Consider the following 18,965-nt stretch of genomic DNA (forward strand, 5'->3'; position numbering starts at 1 on the left):
TGTCATCTGATACCCTTGCTTGCAAAGATGCTTGTATATCGTCATGTCTCTCAGACTTGCTGTCGAACTTTCTTTGGATATTGTGACTGATGGCAGCTGGTACTGCTCTCGCACTATCCTCTTTCTTCAGTGTGGAATGGTCCTCTACTTGAACTTGCTCTCTTTCTGGCTCATATGTCGGGTAGGTCATCTGATTGAAGACCTGACCTGCCAGTTTACGTGAGTAGAGGGATCGTTTAAGTTTTGCCAAGCTATAATTTGCTGTGTACTCAGGCTTTTGTTGCTCAGCTTTATATATCACCTTAGCATGACTTCCAAGCGTCTTGTCCTCAGTCTGCTCACAGGCTTCTTGTGGCTGCATTATGGTATTAGAGAAGCCGGTCATGACAGTATGTGGTGGATGGGTGGCTTGCCGAATGAATTTACGTTGAACATCTGGACTTCTCTTCTGTAAGTGCTGATTCACCTCAGTTGGACTTGTTGATGTTGCAGTATGATCTGAATCAACCAGTGGATCGCTTTTCTTTTCGTTGGAAATATTTTTCTTAACTTCTTTTCTTTGAGAAACTTTTGTAGCAGTACTTGATATGGACTTATTCTCTTCAAATGAAATTGTTTTGTCTTCCCTTGGAATTTTTGTCCCTGTATCAGGAGCAATACATTTTCCCAAATGGGGCAAACTTGCTGTTTCTATAAGTTTTGCATTCTCTGCCTTTGCTACACTGTAATTAGTTTCTGATGCTTCATGGAATACAACATTTTCAAGCTTCTTAAAGCACCCTTTTGCAACTTTTCCTTGCTCCTTCCCTCCACTTCCTTTGCCTTCTTTCTTACTGCTATTGCTCGAGTCCTGCACTTTGGTCTTGACAGGAATATGCTGACTTTCTGATAATGCTGATGTGTGCACTGCACTGTCTCTATCTTGCAGCTTTGCTAAATATTCCTCAGTAACTGAACTTGTACTTCTGCCAAAGCCTGCCAAAGCGCTCTGACCAATGACGTTTGTGCTGGCAATGGGCTGGCCCTCGTTGCCATGCGGTAAATTGATGTTACCTGGCAGAGCGCTCTTGAGGCCCTGGTCTACACACCTGCTCCTGCTACTCTCTCGTCCCGCTACCTCACCCCTCTCTGCCTGCTTTGTCTTCTCCTTTTCTTTGTAAGTTTCCTCTGAGACCTCTTGCTCTAATGTTACACGTGGAACACTGCAAGATGAGACGACTACATTCGGATCTTGAGCACAACTAATAATATTGCCAACATGCCCCTTTTTATAGAGGTAATTGTCATTTTGGATGGATTCAGAACCTTTGGCTGAATTGGCAGTCACACAAGGCAAGTTTCCGATGGTATTTATTCCGCTGACTGTCAGTGATTTCTCTCTCTGCATATCTACATTTCTTATTTCACTTCTATTTTCAAGGTTTACTACCTGTGAGCTACTCACGTTTTTGTCATCCATACATATACGAGAGGTCATAGATGTTACGCTATCAGAGCTAGAAACTAAGGCTGAATCTTCTGCTGAGAAGAATTCCTCTTCTGATGTTGCAATGATTTCCTCTCTGTAATTTCTTTTTGGCAAACTCAAGCCAGCAGAACTAAGCTTTTGTTCTGGTTTATTCTCTAATATTTCTGTATTTGATGTGTAGAATTTTTCTTCATCCTCAGTATTACTGGTCGGAATTGCCTCTGAGCCTTCGATATCATATGAAAATTTGCTGGCTGTTGCAAATAAACTGTCACCTTCAGACACAGACCTTGTTTGAGGAGTCTGATGGCCTACCCTTCCATGCGACGTTTGCAATGTGTCGTGAGAGATGTTTAATGGAGACACTTTCTGTTCTGTATCTTCCAATTTTGAAACTTTAGGAGCTGTAAAGGCAACTCTTTCTGACTCTGACTCTGGTACAAGAATGAATGTCTCCTTAGTGGACCTTTCCAAGTCTGTTGGAGTTGCTGTGACATACGCACTGTCTTCAAGAGAAGAATGTTCCTTATCCATTAATACACAAGTTTGTGCATTTATGGGGGTTGAAGCTGCAAGAGGTGTGTGGTCTTCACCATCAACAAATGTAAGTGGCTTCAGTGATTCTCTGGGGTTCACAGTTACTGTGTTATAATGTTCACCAAATGATACAGCCTGTTCCATCTGAGGCTCCTCTGTTTGATTAGTTTTTTCTGTACTATGATGTGTTACTCCTTGGAGACTGCTAGGTCTCAATGTGGATTCTCAAATCCCAATGTAACCGATGACTGCGCCGTCACTGCCTGTGCACTGTCAGGTACTTCCATGAACATGTAAGGCCTTTCTTGGGCGTTGCTCGTCACCTGTGGCAACTGAGAAATACCTTTTGGTGATTGTTTCAGTGTTTGTACAGGCTTGGCCCCTTCCATTGCAAGGCGAGGGTTCTGATTAGTCACGACCCTCACACTATTACTTGCATGTGGCAAGAATGAAGTCAATGAACAAGATTCATCCATATCTACTTCAGATGCTACTGTTTGAGTTACTGCAAAGCCAGTGCAAGTTTCTTCCTGGTCACAGATAACTCCTTCCTTCCGAGTCGGCAAACGAGTGACTGTTTGTACATTGCTTACGCTCTGTTCTGTCAGTGGAATTACTGTTTCCCATCCTTCTGAAGTCAATGTGGTGCCATCATTCATAGCCACCTCAGATGGTTGATGAGACGCTGTCGAAGCACTGGTATCTCCTATGATATACGGTGTTATTTGTTTTAAAGCTTGACCGTTACTGGCCATCTGCAGTGAGGGTAAAGTTAGTGACTGTGACTTTTCTAAATCTAACTGTGCAGTCCTTGTCACCTTCATCACTGACACAGCACTACTGCCTGCTTCCGTAGTCACATTTGGTGTCTGATGAGGCACTGCGTCAGCACCACTCAAAACACCTCTATCCTTGTGTGCTGTTTGACGAAGCAAAGGTAAGACACTGCAGGTCTTTGGGGCCAATGGTAAAGTCCCTGCAGGTGCTCCTCCCAAGTCTACCTCCGAAGACGTTGCATGCAGGACCCCTAACTGGGCACTGGCTTCCCTCAGGCTCCCAGGTGCTGTTTGAAGAGCTGTGGACTGAGCATGCCTCGTTCTCTCCATGTCTGTGGGTGATGTCTGTTGAACACCTGCTTGCATGCCACTGGTCTCTTGTGACGTAAGTGGAAATACTGAATGCGATTCTTCTAAACCCAGGTCGACAGTCACTGCCTGCTGGATTACTGCCTGAGCTCTACTATTCTTAGCAGTCATCTGAGGCATTTCCCGGGTCTCCACTCGAACACCGCTATCTGTTTCCACGGTCATGTGTCTTTGCTCGGTCACTGCCTGGACACTGTTCTCTCCTTCCGTGGCCACATGCAGTGTCTGATGTATCGCTGCTTGCATACTATTAATCTCCTGTGGTAAAAGTGGAGTCGTTAAATGGGTTTCTTCCAAATCGAGCTCTGTTGTGAATGCTTGTTGAATCTCCGCCTGGGCACTGCTAGCCTCTTTCACAGCTATCTGAGGTGTCTGCAGAATCACTGCTTGGGCACTGCTAGCCTCTCCCACAGGCCATCTGAGGTGTATGGAGAGTCACTGCCTGGGCACTGCTAGCCTCTCCCACGGCCATCTGAGGTGTGTGGAGAGTCACTGCCTGGGCACTGCTAGCCTCTCCCACGGCCATCTGAGGTGTATGGAGAGTCACTGCCTGGGCACTGCTAGCCCTCTCCCACGGCCATCTGAGGTGTGTGGAGAGTCACTGCCTGGGCACTGCTAGCCTCTCCCAGGGCCATCTGAGGTGTATGGAGAGTCACTGCCTGGGCACTGCTAGCCTCTCCCACGGCCATCTGAGGTGTATGGAGAGTCACTGCCTGGGCACTGCTACCCTCTCCCACGGCCATCTGAGGTGTGTGGAGAGTCACTGCCTGGGCACTGCTAGCCTCTCTCACAGCTATCTGGGGTGTCTGAAGAATCACTGCTTGGGCACTGCTAGCCTCTCCCACGGCCATCTGAGGTGTATGGAGAGTCACTGCCTGGGCACTGCTAGCCTCTCCAATGGCCATTTGAGGTGTATGGAGAGTCACTGCCTGGGCACTGCTAGCCTCTCCCACGGCCATCTGAGGTGTATGGAGAGTCACTGCCTGGGCACTGCTAGCCTCACCAATGGCCATCTGAGGTGTATGGAGAGTCACTGCCTGGGCACTGCTAGCCTCTCCCACGGCCATCTGAGGTGTATGGAGAGTCACTGCCTGGGCACTGCTAGCCTCTCCCAGGGCCATTTGAGGTGTATGGAGAGTCACTGCCTGGGCACTGCTAGCCTCTTTCACAGCTACCTGGGGTGTCTGAAGAGTCACTGCTTGGGCACTGCTAGCCTCTCCAATGGCCATCTGAGGTGTGTGGAGAGTCACTGCCTGGGCACTGCTAGCCTCTCTCACAGCTATCTGGGGTGTCTGAAGAATCACTGCCTGGGCACTGCTAGCCTCTCCAATGGCCATTTGAGGTGTCTGAAGAGTCACTGCCTGGGCACTGCTAGCCTCTCCTATGGACATTTGAGGTGTATGGAGAGTCACTGCCTGGGCACTGCCAGCCTCTCCCATGGCCATTTGAGGTGTATGGAGAGTCACTGCCTGGGCACTGCTAGCCTCTCCAATGGCCATTTGAGGTGTCTGAAGAGTCACTGCCTGGGCACTGCTAGCCTCTCCAATGGCCATTTGAGGTGTCTGAAGAGTCACTACCTGGGCACCGCTAGCCTCTCCAATGGCCATTTGAGGTGTATGGAGAGTCACTGCCTGGGTACTGCCAGCCTCTCCCATGGCCATCTGAGGTGTCTGAAGAGTCACTGCCTGGGTACTGGTAGGTTCCGGTGTCTGAATCTTCACTGTCTGGGCACTGTTCGTCCCTTCCCGTGCCTCCTGGGGCGTCCCATGACTCACGACTCTGACACTGCAGGGGTCCTGTGGTAACAACTGAATCACTGAATGGGTTTCTTGCAGATCGAGTTGTGGTTTCACTGCTTTGCGGATGATGGCCTGAGCACTGCTAGCCTCTCCTATTACCATCTGTGGTGTCTGATCAATCACTGCCTGTGCACTATCAGTTCCTTCCATGGCTATTTGTTGTGTTTGTGCAATCACTGCCTGAGCACTGCTAGTTTCTGCCACGGCCATCTGAGGTGTTTCAACAGTCACTGTTTGAACACTGCCTATTTCCTGCGGTGAAACTGAAACGACTGAGTTCGATTCTTCCCAGTCCAGCTCCGAAGACACGGGTCGACCGGTGACTGCCTGGGCACTGCAGAGTTCTCTAAAAGCCATCTGAGGTGTCTCAAGACTCACCGTCGGAGCACTGCCAGCTTCTACAGTCATCTGTGATGTTTGAACAGTCACTGCCTGTACACTGCTAGTTTCATCCATGGCTACATGTGGTGTTTGAAGAGTCACTGCCCGGACACTGCCCATATGGGGTGTTTGATCTGTCACTGTCTGGGCACTGCTAGTCTTTTCCATCGCCATCTGTGGCGTATGAAGTGTCACTGCCTGGTCACTAAGAGTTCCTTCATGAGATGTCTGATGAATCACTGCTCTCAAATTGCTGCTGCCATTTGGTAATAGTGAAATCACTGAATGCGATTCTTCTAAATCTAACTCTGAACTCACGGCATGTTGGATCACTGCCTCGGCACTAATGGGAACTGCCGCCGTCATCTGAGGTGTCTGATTAATCACTGCTTGTTCACTGCCAGCTGCAACCATGGACATCTGAGGTGTCTGAACAGTCACTGCTTGGACACTGCCAGCTGCAACCATGGACATCTGAGGTGTCTGAACAGTCACTGCTTGGACACTGCCAGCTGCAATCATGGACATCTGAGGTGTCCGAACAGTCACTGCTTGTTCACTACCAGCTGCAACCATGGACATCTGAGGTGTCTGAACAGTCACTGCTTGGACACTGCCAGCTGCAATCATGGACATCTGAGGTGACTGATTAATCACTGCTTGTTCACTGCTGGTTGCTATCATGGACATCTGAGGTGTCCGAACAGTCACTGCTTGGACACTGCTAGATTCATGCCTGGCTTCTTCAAGTCTCTGAACAGGTGTCGCCCGAGTATTGATAACTGATTCTGTGGCCAATTGATATGCCTCAAGAGTCACTGTTTGGTCACTGCAAGCTTCTCCGATGACCATTTGTGGTGTCTGAACAGTCACTGCTTGAGCACTACTCATTCTTTCCTTGGCTAGTGCATGAGTTTCATCCAAACAAAGCTGTGAAGTCACTGCTTGCTGGATCATTGCTTGAGCACTGCTTGTTCTTTCTGTCATCCGTGGAGTCTGATGAGTCACTGCCATCGTAATGTTGGTGTCTTGAGTTTCTTCCAAACGTTGCTGTGAAGACACTGCGTGTCGGATGACTGCATTAGGTGTCTGAATATTCACTGCTTGGGCACTGCTAGCCTCTCCCATGGCCATCTGAGGTGTATGGAGAGTCACTGCCTGGGCACTGCTAGCCTCTCCCAGGGCCATTTGAGGTGTATGGAGAGTCACTGCCTGGGCACTGCTTGCCTCTTTCACAGCTATCTGGGGTGTCTGAAGAGTCACTGCTTGGGCACTGCTAGCCTCTCCAATGGCCATCTGAGGTGTTTGAGTAATCACTACTTCTGCACTGCTAGCCTCTCTCACGGGTATCTGCGATGTTTGAACAGTGACTGGCTGGGCACTGCTAGCCGCTCCCACCGCCATCTGAGGTGTTTGAACATTCACCGCGTGGGCACTGCTAGTGGCATCCACGTCGATCTGAGGTGTTTCATTTATCACTCCTTCCAAGTCCATCTGTAAAGTCTGAGTAGTCAATTCCTGAGCAATAGAAGCCTTCCCCATGGCCAACTGATGGGTCTGAACTGTCACTGCTTGGGTACTGCTAGTTTCTCCCCAGGTCATCTGTGGTGTTTGAACAATCACTGTTTGAGCACTGCCTATTCCTTCTTTAACCTCTTGCGGTATCTGACGAATCTCTGCCCTAAAATTGCCCTGTGGCCACTGTGGAATCACTGAATGTGTTTCCTCCAATAGCTGTGAAGCCATTGCTGGTTGGATGATGGCCTGAGCACTGCTAGCCTCTTTCAAAGCCATCTGGGACACTATCTGAGCACTGCTACCCTCTTTCAAGGGCAGCTGGGACACTGCCTGGACACTGCTAGTTCCCACCATGGCCATCTGTGGTGTTTGTGCAATCACTGTCTGAGCACTGCTAGCCTTTCCCATGGTCATCTGCGGTGATTGATGAGTTACTGTCTGGGCACTGCTAGTTTCATCCATGGCCATCTGTGTAATATGAGCAGTCTCTGCCTGGACACTGCTGGTTCCGTCTGAAGCTATCTGAGGTATTTGAACAGCCACTGCTTGGGCACTGGTAGCCCTTCCCGTGGCCATCTGTGGCATTTGAAGAGCCACTGCTTGGGCATTGCCATCTTCTTCCAAGGCAATCTGTTTAGCCTGAGCAGTCACTGCCTGGATACTGTTAGTTCTTTCTTCGGTCACCTGTGGCGTCTGATGAATCACTGCTCTCACATTGCCGGTGTCCTGTGGCACTAGTGGAATCACTGAATGTGTTTCGTCTAAATGTAGCTTTGAAGATGCTGCTTGCTGAATCACTGCCTGGGCTCTCCTAGCTTCTCCCAAGGGCATTTGATGTGCCACAGTCATGATCTGGGCCCTGGCTATTTCTTCCTTGGCCATCTGCGCTGTCTGATGAACCACTGTTCTCACACTACTGGTGTCCTGTGGTAACAGTGAAACCACTGAATGTGCTTCTTTCAAATCTAGTTCAGATGCTGCTGCTTGCTGGATCGGTGCATGGGCACTGCTTGTTCCTTCTTCTTCCGCTTGTGGTGTCTGACGAATCACTGCGCTCATATTGCATATATCCTGTGGTAATAGTGGCTTCACAAAATGCATTTCTTTCGAATCTATGTCTGAAGTCACTGCTTGTTGGATCACTTCCTGGGTCCTACTGGTTTCTGGCATGATTATCTGAGTCGTCTGAACATATGCTGGCTGGGCACTGCTAGATTCTCCCATGGCCATCTGAAGTGTTTGGGGAATCATTACCTGATCACTGCTAGTCATGGCCATCTGAGGTGATTGAAGAGTCATTGATTGGGCACTGCTCATTTCTTCATGTGGCATTTTATGAATCACTACGGCCATGCGGTTAGTTTCCTCTGGTAGTAAAGGAATCACTGCATGTTTATCTTCTAAACCTAACTGTGAAATCACTGCCTGTTGCATTACTGTATGGGGGCTCTTTGTTTTTTCCATGACCATATCAGAGGTTTGCTGATTTAATGCCTGGGCACTGTCCATTCTTTCCTTTGCTACCTGATGCATCGAAAGAGTTACTGTCTGAATACTGCCATTTTCTTCCAAAATTGAATGAGGTTCGTGATATTTTGGTTCCTGGACACTCTGTGCTTCCTTCGTTGCCATTTCCACAGTCTGAATGTTAATCCCCTTCTCCACGGATGCCAGCGGTATTACTGCCTCGCCAAAGTTAGTTTCTACAGTCACTTGAGATGTTTGAAGAGTCATGGCCACAGCTCTGCTAACTTGTGGTGGCTGGTGTAACACTGCCTGACCACTGCTAGTTTCCACTGGTGTAAACAATGACTGGCCATTGCCACCTTCCATGGCCATCTGAGGTGCCTGATGAATCACAGTCTGGTCAGTGATAGTTTCCATGGCCACCTGTGGTGATTGTCGAATTCCTTGCTCACTAATATGTGATGTATGATGAGTCATATAGGTGGCTTTCTGAGGCAACAGAGGTATCATTGCATGTGATTCCTCCAAATCTAGACTGGAAGTTTCTGCTTGATAGATTGGTGTCTGGGCAACTACACCTTCCAAAGCCATCTGAGACATTTGCTGAATCGATGTCTGGGCACGATCTGCTCCGTTCACACTTCTAGCTTTCCCCATAACTGTCACAGGTGTTTTATGAGGCAGAGCCGGGTCACTGCTTACTTCTACTGTTTGATATGTCATTTCCCAGTCACTGCCTGACCCTTCCACTAAAAAGTCATGTGAAGTTACCTGCACACCGGCTGCTATTTCTGGTGTCAATGGAGTTACTGAAAGTGACTCTTCCACTGACAGTGTTGCAGTCACAGGATGATAGATCACTGCATGGTCACTTTCATTTTCTTCCAAGGCCATATGCTGTGTTTGAGGTATTGTTACCTGGACATTACCAGCTTTTACCGTGGCCAAAGGTGGTGTTAGAAGAGGTAATACTTGGACACTGCCAGCTTCCTCCACAGTCAAAGGTAAAGTCTGCTGAGATATTGTCTGGACACTCATCACTTCTCCCTTGGCCAACGTAGATATTATGGGGATAGCAACTTCGGACATTTGTGATGTTTGAAGAGTCACTGACTTTTCACTGCCCTCTCTTTCTACAGTCATAATTGGTGTACTTAAAATGGCTGCCTGGCCACTGCTCTCTTTAACTATGACCATTTTTGGCGTACTGTCAGCCATTGCCTGGAGACAACCAGCTTCCTCCATAGCCTCTTCAAGTGGCTTGGGAATCATTGCTTGTCCCACAATTAAGGGCTGAGTCTGATGAATAGCAGAAGCCAATACTGTAGTATTACTTGTATGAGGTGCAAGTGGAATAACTGATTCTGATACTTCCGTCTGTAACTTTGAAGTTGTTACATGGAAGGGGACTGAACTGACATTGTCCCATGGTACTTCTAGCTTTGAAGTTAATGCTTTTGAAATTAAGGGGGTTTCATATCTCACTTCTTGTGTACTTTTGGTTTCTTCGATGGCATCATGAGGCATTTGAGAAGTCACTGCTTGCACCTTTCCAACTGTGTAAGATAACCTTGGCATCACTGAACATGACTCCTCCATATCTGACTCAGAACTTATTGTTCCTGTAGTAAATGATCTTTGCAGTCCACTTTGATTCACTGTTGAGACATCACAAGTTCCTTCCATTGGTATTTGTTGGATTCTACATGCAACTCCTGAAATACTGGTGGTGGCTCCTTTCATAACTACCTCGGGTTTCTGAATCACTGCCTGGGCATTGGTGGTCAAACGGGGTGGTAGTTGAGACACCAAATGCAATTCTTCTGTGTCTAATTGTGCCTGGCCTCTGTCACATTCTTCGTTGATTATTTCTGATTTGGTTAAATTAATCACCGTTTGGTCTCTTTCTATTATCTCAGGTGATAATGGCATTATAGTATCATAATCTGTGTCTAACTGCAAAGTTGCAGCCAAGTTTACAACTTGGTTACTTTTGATGACCATCTGTTGTAGGGGATGGATTTCGTCACCACTGGATTCCTGTGGTGTAAAAGACATCGCTCCTTCAACACTATTTACCACTGTTGATATTCTTGGATGTAGTGTCTGTAATTCTTCAGTAAACTCTTGTGGTAAAGTCAGCTGGTCTGTCTGAGATTCTAAAACTTGGTAACCAACTGCCACATGTGGTGTTTGATGAAGATCAGCTTGGACACTGCTAGTGCCAATTATTTCTGGTCTTAAGGCATTTACTTTTTGTGTCTGAGGAGTAGATGCTGAAATTATACTACTAGCTACCTCTACAGGCATATGTGCGACATGAGTCAGTGCCTGAAATTCCTCTGCAGCCATTTGTGGCATTACTGCTTCAGTCCCTTCCTGCAGTATATGATGCAGTCTGTCTTCAGGTATTGGTGCTACTGCTGAATGCAATGTCATGCTTCCTTTACCCAGCTCAGGAACAAGGGCTTTGGGGTCCAAAGGCGTACTTGCTACTAAAGTTGAAGTCTGTGGTACCACTGCCATCCCATAATCTGCCACAGAATTTTGAGGTGTTAAAGGTGTTACCAACGATGAATTTTGTGGTTGGAAAGATGTGGTTTCCTGATACACACCTACATCCAAAACCTGGGGCGTTGGAAAAGCAAGTTCTAATGAGTGATCACTTGTAGCGATATGTGATATTGATTTAACATTAGGTTGTTGTGGTGAACTTGGGAAACATGCATCCGCACAGCTCTCTTCTTCCAGCCGAGTAAGCAATACCTTTTCTATGTCTCTCTGATTATTATGTGTTTCCTCTAATGTTCCTTCCACTGCTTTGCTTTCTTGCAATAAAGCTACTGGAAATTCAGAACTAAGATAGGTATCAGCAATTGAACTTGCAGCCTCATATATACTAACTTCCATTACAGAATTTTGTGGTGTCAGCGGTGGTATTTCCTTAGAACTCAGTGATTTCACACTTTCCATTTCACATGACATGACCTTTCCTTCTGATAATTTAAGAGGCAGTACTTGCTTCAAACATGGTTTAAGAGCTTCATCTTCCATGGCTATTGTACTTGCTTCTGATATGCTAACTTCTAAAACGGAGTTTTGGGGAGTTAAAGGCGTTAAGTCCTTTTGACTTTTTGACTTTGCTCCATCGGTATCAAGCAATACTACAGGTAGTTCCTCTGTGCTAATTTCTTGTACTGAACTGTTATTGGTACCTTCAGTCGCCAGTATTAAGGAGCTTGCTTCTGATACAGAAACTTCTGCTATTGTGTTCTGTGCTGTCATAAGAGGTAATTGCCTCAATCTTGATCTCACTTGAACATTTTCAACTATAACTGAAGCTGCTTCCCCTACACTAATATCTGCTATAGAGTTCTGTGGAGTTAGGGGAGGAATCCAATTAACATTTGTATTCATGTCTTCATTTCTTTCTGATGCCAAAGCACTTGCTTCTACTATGCTGATATCAATCATGGAATTTTGAGGTGTAAGTGGAGGCACTTGCCTGCAAGTCCTAGAATTTAAATTGACATTTTGGTGTGCCAAAGAACTTGCTTCTGATATATTAACTTCCATTAAGGAGTTCTGTGGTGTTAGAGCCTTTGTTGGGTTGAAAATGTTTATTCCTTCTGCATCTTGTTCAGATAGTAGTGACCCTGCTTCTGCAAAACTGGCTCCCAAAACAGAACTCTGTGCTGATAATAGAGTTTTTGGTGTAGGACTTCCTGAATTTAAGCTGACATTTGCTAGAGAACTTGCCTCAGATATGCTAACCTCCATTAAGGAGTTCTGTGGTGTTAAAGCCTTTGATTGACTGAAAATTTTAATTTCTTTTTCCTCTTTTCCTGGCACTAATGATGCTGCTTCAGCAAAACTATCTCCCAAAATGGAACTTTCTGCAGATAACAGTGTCCCATGTTTAGAGGTTCTAGAAGTTACACTGAGATTTTCCAGTGCCATAGAACTTGCCTCTGATATACTAACTTCTATTAAGGAGTTCTGTGGTGTGAGAGCCTTTGCCTGATCAAAAGTTTTGATTTCTTGTACTTCTTCTTCTGGCACCCATGGATCTGTTTCAACGTAAGTGTTTTCCAAAACAGAACTCTGTGCACATAACAGAGTTGTTGGTTCAGAGGTTCTAGAATTTAAGCTGACATTTGCCAGAGAGCTTGCTTCTGATATACTAACCTCCAAAAAAGAGTTCTGTGGTGTTAGAATTTTTGTTTGGTTGAAAATTTTTATTACTTCTGCCTCTTTTTCTGGTATTACTGACCCTGCTTCTGCAAAACTGTCTTCCAAAACGGAACTCTGTGCTGATAACAGAGTTGCTGGTGCAGGGGTTTTAGAATTTAAGCTCACATTTGCTAAAGCACTTGCCTGTGATATACTAACCTCCATTAAGGAGTTCTGTGGTGTTAATGCCTTTGATTGACTGAAAATTTTTATTTCTTTTTCCTCTTTTTCTGGCACTAATGATGCTGCCTCAGCAAAACTGTCTTCCATAATGGAACTCTTTGCAGATAACAGTAGTGCTTGTTTTGAGGTTGTGGAATTTAATCTGACATTTTCAAGTGCCAAAGAACTTGCTTCTGATATACTAACTTCCACAAAAGAATTCTGTGGTGTTAGAGCCTTCGTTTGACTGAAGGTTTTTATTTCTTTCACTTCTTTTTCTGGTATCACTAAACCTTCCTCAGTAAAGTTAGCTTCCACAACAGAAAACTGTGCAGATAGCAATGTCCTTTCCTCGTAACAATCTTTCTCCAACCCAGTTTTTTCAAATGCCTCTGAACTCATAGATATCCCTGGTATCATTTCCTTTATAGATTTACCATGATTATCATCAAGTAATATCCTGTCTGCTGTAGCAACAGTATCTACTGTGGTCTCCTCAGCTACTGATGAAATTGGTTGTTCAAGGGCAGATTTTGCATTCTCTAATAGTAAACTTGCTGCTTCTGTGATACTGATGTCCATCATAGAATTCTGTGGTGTCAGAGGGCATACTTTAACGGATCTTGGTTTTATGCTCTCCTTTTCTAGTAACACTGAACTTGCCTCAGATATGCTTATTTCCACCGTTGAATTCTGTGGTGTCAGTGGTGGCATTTCCCGAAAAGTTCTAGATTCACTAATATCAGATTCTCTTAACATTGAATCTGCCTTTGACCTGACTGTGGGCAAGGACTGTGTGTTTAAGTCGAGTGCATGTTCTTTACCTTCAAGCATCACAGAAGTTGCTGCTTCTGTTATACTAACACTGACAACAGGAGTTTGTTGCATGAGTGGTGGTATTTCGTGAAAACCTTTCGGCATAGCAGTGTCAAATTCCAGTGCTTCATAACTTGCTTCTGACTTCATTGTGGGAGAGGCTTGAGTGTTTTGACTTGACATGTATTCATAATTTTTTAGCATCACTGATGTTGCTGCTTCTGATATACAAACATCAACCATTGAATGTTGTGGTGTTAGAGGTGAAACTTGCCTGGGCATAACTGATTTCAATCTGTCATCTAGCATTCTTGTGCTTGCTTCTAATGTATTAACTTCTGCAACATCAGCACGTGCTAATGGTAACAACTCTTCAGATGTACATTCCACATCTTGTACCACATAGCTTGCTGCTTCTGATATGCTAACGTCTACCATGGAGTTCTGTGGTGTTAAAGGTGAAAGTTGCATAGTTCTTGACTTTAATTTTTCTTCTGCTAACAGTGAACTTGCCTCTGATATACTAACCTCCATCACTGAGTTCTGTGGTGTCAGGGGTGGTGCTTGTTTTATTTCTATTTCACAGGATTGCTCTAAGACCATTGGATCTGGTCCTGACAGAACTTCAGTATATTCTGGAGTTGTCTGCAGATTTAAATAGTGACAGCTAGCTTCAACATCTTTATCTTTAGTTGTCAAAATGCTTGCTGCTTCACCTGTCAAAGAATTTTGTGGAGCCAAAGTTGCTTTAAATGAACAGTCTGATCTTTCACTTTGGTTCCTAGTCATTAGTAAGCTTGCTTCTGGCATGCTGACTTCTACCACAGAATTCTGTGGCATCTGCTTCAAGTAGCTCGATTCGATGCTTTCAATTCCCATAGTCACTGGCTTTATCTCCATTACATTAATTGGCATTTGATTTTCTATTGAACTTACGGCTTCGTAAATACTTACGTCCATCAAGGAATTCTGTGGGGTTAAAGGCATAACTAGTCTTTGGGCCTCTCCTGTTAAATTTGTGTTTTTGTTTAACAGAGAACTTGCAGCTACTGTATTGTCCCCTTCCAATACAGAGCGTTGCGGTATGTCTGATATGCAATGAGGGTGTTGGACATCATTATAAGTCATTTGAATTTGCTCTAAGCTATCAAATTCCATGTCAGAATCTTGTGAAGACTCAGCCTTCAAGCTAGAAGACATAACAGGTACCAAATAGTCATCTGAGTGAGAAGAATGACTAACATCATCAATCTTCTGCCATGGAGATTCTACAGCTACAGCAGTCGAAAGTCTTGGCACTGAACAAGATACAGCCTCAGAACCGATATTCATTTCTTTGGAAGAATGGATTGTGTGAGTAAAAGCATGCAAGTGCAATTCACTGTCTTTTGTAATATGCTGAATCTCTGCATCTGGACTGTCAGTTATTTCAAGATGTTCCTGATGCAAAGCCCCAAGTTTTGAATTTCCTCCTACCCGAATCTGCTCTTGATTTGTAAACTTTGGCATTTTATTGCTTAAACCCAAGCTACCATCTAGCAAAGTTCTACAACTTTCAAAGGCACTAGAAGTCTCATAATGTAATTTACCCATTTTGTCCTGCATTTTTTTGTCTTCTACAGTGACATTAAAATTTACATTGGTAACATCTTCATGTCTTTCTAAGGCAGTAACTTCATCTTGTGAAGAGACTAGAATGGTTTCCTTAACCACATGGCCTTTAATAGGTGATCCTGCTACCTCTGATAAATCTAAATAAGGCACAAATTCAGGTAGCATATCCTCTTCTTGATTCTGACTGTACTGAATAACAGGAGTGAAATTAGAAATTTTAGTACACACCATTCCACTGTCTGAAGTGGTACATGTCTCCTGATTACTTTCATCTTGATAATTCAGGTCCATGTCTTTAGTGTCAGTTTCCCATGGATTATCTTCTTCATCAAGACAATCAGGAGTTATTGGAAGACTTGTAAGGAGTTCCAGAGACCCAGCTGCATTCCAAGGAAGTTCCTGGAAGCCTTCAGCTGGATATCCTTCGGCAGTGTGGGCTTTAGAGTCCCCTAGGATATCATCTGAGATGCAAGAGAGTGAATCCTGCGGATCCTCAACATTGCGGCGTACTGTGTCAAGCATAGTATCATCTGAAGAACTTAACAGGTCTTCACTAATCTCTGGGCTCACACAACCTGACAAATTGCAATCTTCAGTCTCACTCATTGTTTCTTGCCAGTCAGATGGAATAACATCTGGTTCAGATGGAACACTTTCTGAACGACTACTTTCACTGCATTCAATGATTGTGTACAAGAGTCTGCGTGCAGTGCGAGGTGTGAATTCTGCTGCTATGACTTGATACTGTTTCTCAGAAAGGTTGATATCCCCTTTACTCTGAGGATCGAGAATCTCAAGGTCCTCCCATGAGCCATCAGTAGAAAAACCTTCACTAGCTGAGGATGCCAATGGTGTAGTTGCTGTGGTGCTGTAGTCAGTAGCATCAGCTACAAAAGCACAGGGAGAGACATCCCCCCCACTACTACTCTGCATTACATCAAGTAAGTTACCTTGTCCTTCGAAGGACTGTTTTTTTTCATCTTTATGCAGCATCTCCCTTGCTGGAGTAGTCGTGTTGCTAGTGTAAGAATGAGAGCCAGACACTCCATTCTTCTTCAAGGCACTCTGGAACTCACTTGAACTTTCTAACCAGCTGTCTTCTCCTTTGGCAGTGTCATAGTCCTCGTCCTGAGTGGCAACACTCTCACAACGAGAAACTGAGGCACTCCCTATCTCTGAGCCATCCTCAGGCATGCTGAGAGCATACTTTGCGAGACGTTTTGAAGAAGCCTTTAGTAGCTCTGCTACTGCATCTTGAGATGCTTCTGATAAGGGGCCTTCTTTACTTACTGTTCGTAGTAACTTCTTCGCAGATTCCTTCAGGAGAGCCTGAGTCTCGACATCCCTGTCTGAAAAGGAGTCTGATTCACTGAACTGCTGGTTGCTTCCTGCCTGGTTGGGCACTGAGATAACTGGGTCCTGAAGGTGAGGGGAATAGTATTCAGGAGACAAGGATTCTACCACAGAAGAACCCTGATTGGACGGTTGTGAAGATTCGTTCTTATATTTCTGTTTGAACTGTAATAACTTTTGCTTTCGCTCAGTTGAGGCAATATCCACACTTACATCTTCAACACCACACTCGCCTACAGATTCACTTGTATATCTTCTATTTCTATCCAAAAGCTCTTTACCGTGAGTTCTAGTTAACATTTTATTAGCATTAATATCCTTAACACTAGCACACACAGCACTATCTACTATCTCGTGGGAGGATACTTTTAAAGTTGCACCTTCAGTGCAGTCAGAGTTGTCCTGCTCTTCACACAGGTCAATAGTTGGCACGGAGGGTAGTGGAAGCGACATCCTTCTCACTCTTCTTTTTCTAAACCTTGGACGCTGACGTAAGTCAACATCACTCTCTTCTGAGCTGGTGGACTCAGTAAGTCGTTTTTCTGCTCTTTCTCGGGTCCACCTCCTTGTATTCCTTGAGGACGATGAGCTTGGAGGAGGTGTCGCAGCATTAGATTTAACAGGTACACTAGGTTTGGAAGCCAATGTTTGTGCTGAACTAGGAGACAAACATAATGTCTCGCTGTTGTCATCAGTCAGAGAGAGGGACTCCTCTTCTAACTCAAAAGAATCTTTCATATCTGAGGCACTAACGGATCGAAAGAAAGACTGGATGAAAGAATCATTCTTCTTACTAAGTTTTGGAATTCGAGGTCCTGGGATGGCACTTACCATATCACAAGCTGTTTTTATCTCTTGTACAACTGTGGGATCATGAGCAGCATGTAATTTTCTAGATTCAACATCTATATTTACACTATCTTCTAAGGAGTCTTTGCTTATATCTCCTAGTGACATCTCATCATCTTCAGGCACACGTGGACTAAATCTTGAAGCTGGTGATGGTGAATCTGCATCCAAATTCCCAAGTTCAAGGCTATCGTCGGAGAACCTCTCAGGATCATTCAGGGAAGCAAGAGCCTGCCGCAGCTGGTGCAAGGCAGGAGTCAGTGGGATCTTACGCCTTCCTTCTTTCTCAGCAGAGTCATCCTTTTTTACGTCAGTCAGTAAATCTGGGTCAGGATGAACACACTTCTTTTGACTTTGACTGTCTTCATTTTCTTCCTGGTCTTCACTGGTTTCCAAAACCTGCATATCAGCCTGTGCACCTTTACTCTCACAACTCACTTTCTCACAGCTGTCTCTGTCTACAAGATCACAGTCTACAGCTTGGTCTTGCATATCTGGTTTGGCCATGTCTCGCTGCACATTAGTCACTATTTTCCTTTCTGTTGTATTTAGTGTTTTGGTAACAGTTGTTGTGACTGTCTTGACCTCACGCCTTGTGATGCGCGATGAGCGAGTCAGCGTGGTAGTAGCAGTATCCTTTTGTGGGCTGGTAGATGTTCTTTCAGCCTGTGAATGGTCACGTACAGGTATAGGCAAAAAACTACCAGGAGGACTTTCCAGGGATGACCGCCTCCATGCTGGGGGAGTGACAGATGTAGGTAATGAAATGTTTCTAGGGGTTTTGGGCAGTAGTGATTCACAGGAACTTGTGGTAACAGAATTTTTGGAGGCAGCTATGTCTCCATCACTCCCTGTCTTTTTACGACACCTGCATTCTCTCTCTCCCGAAACCTGAGGCTTCTCTGACACCTTTTTTGTGCGGCGACCGAAGCCGGGACCACTACCGGGGTAGAGCCGTCGTGTCACAGCATCAATGATCTTCTGTCGTTTCTCCCGCTCGTCGAAAGTGTAGCGCTTGGGACTGGGTGACCGTCCCCTGCCTCTATGCCGTCGGTCTTCCGATCTTGAAGGATCTATGTCCGGGACACTCTGGTTCCTGCGAAGTCCTCTCTCCACCTCTGGCCACACACTCTTGTCCCAGCGGCGTCTAGTTTCCGAGGGCGACTGCGGCGATGTGAGGGGCGTGGCTGAGGCAGAAGCACACCCACGCCCCTCTCTCTCTAAGTCCAGAAAGAAGTTCCGTGGCAGTACTCTACTATGATAAGTGTTGCTGCTGCCCGAAATTTGCGCGAGTCTCGAGTCCAGACTGGCACAGGAGGGCTGGCTGATGCTGGAATCCAGCGAGGTATTGGAACCGAAGAAGTACGCCTGCTGATAACGACAGACCTCCGTGCAGCCTTGCTCGTCCTCGGCGTCCGTCAGCTCCGGGCCCCGGAGGCTGGTGTTGCCGTCGCTATGAGACGCTCCGAGGGGACTCGAGCGCTCCGCCAGGGGGGGCTGCAACCCGCGGTCTTCCTCTGCCTCCTCGTACTCCGATGCGGAGTCACTCGAATTCTTTTTGACTTCATTCCAAACCGAGCGAAGCCTTGCCGCTGTGGCGTGCCGCGCTCTGGCCTCCATAGT

At 45.7% G+C, this 18,965-nt stretch overlaps 2 protein-coding genes across 2 annotated transcripts in view; both read right to left on the reverse strand.

Moving 5' to 3' along the window:
* Positions 1-2,217: 2,217 nt before the first annotated feature.
* The window catches only part of LOC125036874, a 16,892-nt gene continuing 144 nt past the window's right edge, over positions 2,218-18,965 (reverse strand). Inside the window, exons 1-2 of the mRNA XM_047629791.1 lie at positions 3,918-18,965; positions 2,218-3,483 (exon numbers count right to left, since the gene is read on the reverse strand). The exon at positions 3,918-18,965 is cut by the window's right edge and continues 144 nt beyond it. Of these exons, the coding sequence (XP_047485747.1) occupies positions 2,218-3,483; positions 3,918-18,965 (16,314 nt within the window). The remainder of the gene's footprint in view (positions 3,484-3,917) is intronic.
* The window catches only part of LOC125036876 (kinesin-like protein KIF16B), a 65,699-nt gene continuing 65,686 nt past the window's right edge, over positions 18,953-18,965 (reverse strand). The window contains exon 13 of the mRNA XM_047629802.1: positions 18,953-18,965. This exon is cut by the window's right edge and continues 178 nt beyond it. The gene's annotated coding sequence lies outside the window, so the exon portion shown is untranslated.

Source organism: Penaeus chinensis, chromosome 22 (assembly GCF_019202785.1).
Source record: "Penaeus chinensis breed Huanghai No. 1 chromosome 22, ASM1920278v2, whole genome shotgun sequence".
In the NCBI taxonomy this organism is placed as follows: Eukaryota; Metazoa; Arthropoda; class Malacostraca; order Decapoda; family Penaeidae; genus Penaeus; species Penaeus chinensis.